The 6460-nt window shown below is 46.1% G+C and overlaps 1 protein-coding gene across 1 annotated transcript in view; it reads right to left on the bottom strand.

The window, feature by feature from the left end:
- The window catches only part of LOC143288240 (hydroxyproline dehydrogenase-like), a 35542-nt gene that overhangs the window by 28536 nt on the left and 546 nt on the right, over positions 1–6460 (bottom strand). The window contains 2 exon segments of the mRNA XM_076596591.1: positions 257–447; positions 1627–2144. Coding sequence (XP_076452706.1) covers positions 257–447; positions 1627–2136 — 701 coding nt within the window. The 5' untranslated portion in view covers positions 2137–2144.

Below are 6460 nucleotides of genomic sequence, written 5' to 3'. Positions count from 1 at the left end.
CACTCTGGTAGGTACGCTAATATATCAGCATGCATTCAAGGCCTGACTAAGTACGTTGGGTTATGCTGCTGGTCAGGCATCTGCCTAGCAGATGTGGTGTAGCGTATATGGCTTGTCCGAACGCTCTGAGCCTCCTTGAGAAACTGAAACGACGACGATGATGATTATAACAACGACATAGTGGCGATGATCATAATGACGAAGACGAAGACGACGACGAGAACAATGACGACGATGACGACGACACAAGACTGACTCGTGAAAGACGTCGATGTCATCCTCCATGGGAGCCGCCAACAGAGGCCCCACCTGCATGTCCTGGAACCGCCGGACCACCGCCCCGACCTCCTCCCTCGTTTCCCCGGCAACGAAGTGCGCGTACACCCACCGCTTCAGCAGCCACTCGGACGCCCTCCGCCCCAGGAGCTTCTGTGACGTCGACATCATCTGTGACGTCATGACACTGGCTTTTAGAACGTCGACATCATCCGTGACGTCAATACATTGGTCTTTAGAAAGTCGACATCATCTGTGGCGTCATGACACTGACTTAGAAGTCGACATCGAAGGGTGCAATAGACGAGTGGTTAACTCTTTCCATACGAACGGCGAAAGAGACGACGTTAACAGCGTTTCACCCCAATTACCATCTTCAAAATATTGCAAGCGGAAGGCTCTTATACTGAAGAGGTGAATGTTGACAAAGAATACCACATTTCTGACGACGGAAGCTAAAGGTTGGGTCATTCAGACACCCACTGGACATCCGAGAGGTCTGTGTAGAGGAGAAGAGAGGACTGGCCGTACTGAGTGAGTTAAAACGTTGAACTTTCAATCTGAGGGACCTGGGTTCGAATCTCGGTAAACGGCGTCTGGTGGGTAAAGAGTGGAGACTTTTTTTTCCGATCTCCCAGGTCAACATAATTATGTGCAGACCACATTGTGCCTGAACCCCCTTCGTGTGTATACGCAAGCAGAAGATCAAATACGCACGTTAAAGATCCTATAATCCATGTCTTGTCTGAGGACCTTGGACTGTCCAGCTCTCCCTAGAGTTTCTTATCACTGTATATCTATAGCAACAACAAGGGCCCCAAAATGCTTCAAACTAATTTTCTCAGAATAATGTGCCACTTTGTTGACATTGATATTCTCTCTCTCTGTGTGTGTGTGTGTGTGTGTGTGTGTGTGTGTGTGTGTGTGTGTGTGTGTGTCTGTCTGTCTGTCTGTCTCTCTCTTTGAAAGAAGGGGGTTAGGAATGAGACCCACTGATTACATGCATTTTGAACATTGTGTGTGGGTGTGTGGGTGTAGGGTGTGGATGTAGGTGTGTATGTGTATGTGTCTGTTTGTCTGTGTCTGTATGCGTGTGTGTGTTCGTGTGCGTGTGTGTGTGTGTGTGTCTGTCTGTCTGTCTGTGCACGCGTGCGCGCGCGCGTGCGTGTTTGTGTGTGTCTGCGTGTGTATGTGTGTCTTTGTCTGTGCGCGTGCGTGTTTATGTGCATGTGTGCCTATCTGTGCGTGTTTATAATATGTGTGCGTGCGTGTCTCTGTGTGTGCCTGTGTCTGTGTGCATGTGTTGTTTTCCTTCAGCGTCAGACGATCGACTGACACAGGCAAACTGACCTTCAACGAGTGGTCAGCAACAAAGTTGAAAGAGCAGACCCAGAAGATGGACAGCGCTCGGATCAGTTCCCACTTCGTTCTGTCGCGGAACGCTGTCCGACAGTCGTCCAGTACCAGATCAAAGTTGGCCGCTGGGGGAGCAGGGGGCAGCTTCTCCCCGTCCACCCTTGTCTCCGCCGTTCGGATCGACATGGAGCGGTGCTGCTGAAGAAAACGAACCCCCACCCCACTGACAATACCTCCCCCGGCCAGGACCGCTTCGAGTTTTCGAGCGTCGGTGAAGACTGGGCGATGTTGCAGAAGGCTGAGACCACCTCGGTTGAGGGATGTTACGTGAGCTGGGTTTTGTGTGAGTTTTTTGGAGGGGTCTGTTTCGGTGACGACGGGTGTTGAGTTGGTGTTGAGTTGTGAGTGGTGACGAAGAATTTGGTGGTGGTTTGAAGTCAGGGTGTAGAAGCGGTACTTCCCTCCCGTGCGCGCGAAAATCCCGTGCATGGCCGCTCTTGACATGTCCGGCTCTGCCCAGCACAGAAAAGAGCTTCTCTTTGAGTCTACAACGTGTTTCTTCATTCTGGATTTTTTTTTCTTTCTTCTTTTTTGTCACCATTGTGAACAACGTATCTAAGTGAGTCTACTGTTTGTTAGTTATACATGCTTGTAATCCTTATTATTACTTTCTTCTTTGTATGTTTATAGCGTGAGTTGACTTCATCAAGTTTTTGCGCCTTATACATATCAGTAGTAGTTCTTTTTATGTATTTATCTACTATTCATTTACTCTTTTTTTTTCTTTCTTTTTTTTCTCAAGGCCTGACTAAGCGCGTTGGGTTATGCTGCTGGTCAGGCATCTGCTTGGCAGATGTGGTGTAGCGTATATGGATTTGTCCGAACGCAGTGACACCTCCTTGAGCTACTGAAACTGAAACTGAAACTGTAATCCTGCATGTGTCATAGTCTTCTCCACAATTCATTTTCTTTTACTGAGGTAATAGAGTTATTCTGATTCTGATTCTGGTGGTTGTTTTTTGTTTGTTAGTTAGTTTATTTGTTTGTTTGTTTTGTTGTTGTTGTTTTCATCCTTGGGAAACAAGGTTCTGTTCCTCCGGTTTTCCGTATTACATGAAGCCAAATTCAACAGAATAATAATAATGATAATAACAATAATGATAATCATCATCATCATCATCATTATTATCATTATGAGGATTTGCGCCTTATCTTGAAAATTAGCCCTATGCGTTTACAAGTTGGACACACACATAAATATCAAAAAGGAAAAAAACTGAACTCAAGATACAAAACATTATCAAAGATTACTCACCCCCAACCCCCTCCACACACACACACACACACACACACACACACACACACACACACACACACACACACACACACACACACACACACACACACACACACACACACACACAACACAACACAACACAACACACACACACACACACACACACACACACACACACAACACAACACAACACACACACACACACAGACACACACACACACACACACACACACACCACAACACAACACAACACACACACACACACACACACACACACACACACACACACACACACACACACACACAAGCACACGTGCACGCATGTATACAAGTCATAGGATACAATCAAAAACAGGACACAATCAAAAATACTACCAACAAATTCCGAAACTCTCAAACTCTCATTCACTAACAGTCATTTTAGTTCATACTGGAAAGGGATGAGCTGTTGAAAATTATTCAAGAGGGGAAAGGTGGGTCTTCAGACTGGAAAAAACCCTGTTCGTGTGTATACATTCATCCTCAATAAACGTATATGTTGTGGACGAAATAAAGGTTAAGAATGAAAAAAAAATATATACATTGTTTGTGAATGCATCTTAGCTAAATTTCCACGAAATGCTCATTCAGTTTTAGCATCTGTCAGCGACAATAATCGATTTGTTACTTATTTGACACTTTTTTTTCCTACCCTCCGATAAATGCATCTCTCAACTTACCAGTTAGACTGTGTTTATTCTCTTGTCCTGTCTTGCCTCGTCTGGTCTGGTCTTGTTGTATCTTGTCTGCTCTAGTCTGGTCTGGTCTGACCTTGTCTGGTCTTGTCTTGTCTGGTCTGATCTGGTCTTGTCTGGTCTGATCTGGTCTTGTCTGGTCTGATCTGGTCTTGTCTGATCTGGTCTTGTCTGGTATGATCCTGTCTGGTTTGGTCTGATCTGGTCTAATTTTGTCTGGTCTGACCTTGTCTGGACTTGTCTTGTCTGGTCTTATCTGGTCTGGTCTCGTCTTGTTTGGTCTGGTCTTGTTTGGTATGATCTGACCTTGTCTGGTCTGGTCTGAACTGGTCTGGTCTGGTCTGATCTTGTCCTGTACTGTCTGGTCTTGACTTGTCTGATCTTGTATGGTCTAATCTGGTCTGGTCTGGTCCGATCTGGTCTTTCTGGTCTGGTCTTGTCCCGTCTTGTCCTGTCCTGTCCTTTCAGGTTCTGTCTTGTCTTGTCTTGTCTGGCCCTGTCCTGTCCTGTCCTGTCCTGTCCTGTGCTGTCCTGTCCTTCTCGTCCTTCCTGTCCTGTCCTTCTCGTCCTTCCTGTCCTTCCTGTCCTGTCCTGTCCTGTCCTGTCCTTCTCGTCCTTCCTGTCCTGTCCTGTCCTGTCCTTCTCGTCCTTCCTGTCCTGTCCTGTCCTTCTCGTCCTTCCTGTCCTGTCCTGTCCTGTCCTGTCCTTCTCGTCCTTCCTGTCCTGTCCTGTCCTTCTCGTCCTTCCTGTCCTTCCTGTCCTGTCCTGTCCTTCTCGTCCTTCCTGTCCTTCCTGTCCTGTCCTGTCCTTCTCGTCCTTCCTGTCCTGTCCTTCCTGTCCTGTCCTGTCCTTCTCGTCCTTCCTGTCCTGTCCTGTCCTGTCCTGTCCTGTCCTGTGCTGTGCTGTGCTGTGCTGTGCTGTGCTGTCCTGTCCTGTCCTGTCCTGTCCTGTCCTGTCCTGTCCTGTCCTGTCTGGTCATGTCCTGTCCTGTCCTGTCCTGTCCTGTCCTGTCCTGTCCTGTCCTGTCCTTCTCGTCCTTCCTGTCCTTCCTGCCCTGTCCTGTGCTGTGTTGCCCTGTCCTGTCTGGTCTTGTGTGGTCTTGCCTGGTCTTGTTTTGTTTACCTTGTCCTGTCTTGACTTGTCTTGTTTCATTTCATATTGATTGACAGATCAGTTCCTTCTGTGAGTTAGCCTTCAACGAAGAGTGCTCTTGCTTTCCATTCTATCAGCTGTCTATCTATCTGTCTATATATCTCTGTGTGTGCGTGTGTGTGTGTGTGTGTGTGTGAGAGAGAGAGAGAGAGAGAGAGAGAGAGAGAGAGAGAGAGAGTCAAACTCCTCCAGAACTCAAAACAGAGAGAGAGAGAGGAGAGATATCTATCTATCTCTGTCTCTGTGTGTCAGAGAGAGAGAGAGAGAGAGAACCAGTGCCTTTCTGAAGGCTCAAGATCAAACGTTGTGAAACAGTTAGCGCTGGACAGCTTGTTGAACAACTCTTCCCCTGCATCGAACACTGTGCCCCCATTCAGTTTCCGACAGTCTACAGAGAACCCCGCAGAGCAATCCTTCATCCTTCCCCGTGGGGATGCCGGAGGTCTTTCAGTATAAAACAGCATCCCCGCCTTCTGGAAATTCTGTGCCAGAAATGTCCTCTTTTATGTCACTCTCTTTGTTTCTGCCTTTTATCTGCCTTCCCAGACCATTCCCCTTTTTTTTTTCAAGCAAGCCTTGCCACTTTTTTTTTCTTCTCTTTTCCACAGTCTGTGTGGAGTGATGGCCTAGAGGACCGCCTAGGAAGCGAGAGAATCTGAGCGCACTGGTTCAGTCGCCAATATTTTCTCCCCCTCCACTAGACCTTGAGTGGTGGTCAGGACGCCAGTCATTCGGATGAGACGATAAACCGAGGTCCCGTGCACAGCATGCACTTAGCGCACGTAAAAGAACCCACGGCAACAAAAGGGTTGTCCCTGGCCAAATTCTGTAGAAAAATCCACATCGATAGGAAAAACAAATAAAACTGCATGCAGGAAAAAATACCAAAAAAATGGGTGGCGCTGTAGTGTAGCGACGCGCTCTCCCTGGGGAGAGCAGCCCGAATTTCACACAGAGAAATCTGTTGTGATAAAAAGAAATACAAATACAAATACAAAAACGTTGAGACATTGCGATCATTTCCAGTAATTTGGAGAGAAAGGGAGACTGGAGACCGGTTTGTTATTTATTTGTTGTTGTTTTCTTGGGGTTTTTTCTTCTTTTTTTTATTTTATTTTTTTATATATAGATATTTCAGATCCAATGTGGGGATTTCGGAGAAGCGGTTTAATGACAGCTTGCTTGAAGACAGTGGGGAATGATCCAGATGATAGGGGAGGAGGAGACGTTGATTTTATTTATCTATTTATTTATTTACATTATCATTATTGTTACTCATTTCTTTTTTCGATATTTTATTTTGTTTCGTCATTATCAATAGTAGTTGTAGCAGCAGCAGCTGCAGCAGTAGTGCTAGTAAGTGGTAGCAGTAGCAGTATTTGTATTTGTATTTCTTTTTATCACAACAGATTTCTCTGTGTGAAATTCAGGCTGGTCTCTCTAGGGAGAGCGCGTCGCTATACTACAGAGCCACCCTTTTTTTTTCTTCTTTTTTTTTTTTTCATGCGTGCAGTTTTATTTTTTCCTATAAACGTGGATTTTTCTAAAGAATTTTGCCAGGAACAACCCTTTTGTTGCCGTGGGTTTTTTTACGTGCGCTAAATGCATGCTGCACACGGGACCTCGATTTAACGTCTCATACTAG

The sequence above is a fragment of the Babylonia areolata genome, chromosome 12, assembly GCF_041734735.1.
Source record: "Babylonia areolata isolate BAREFJ2019XMU chromosome 12, ASM4173473v1, whole genome shotgun sequence".
NCBI classification, from domain to species: Eukaryota; Metazoa; Mollusca; class Gastropoda; order Neogastropoda; family Buccinidae; genus Babylonia; species Babylonia areolata.
Note: the sequence above shows the minus strand (reverse complement) of the source record. Positions and strands in the feature narration are given on the sequence as shown.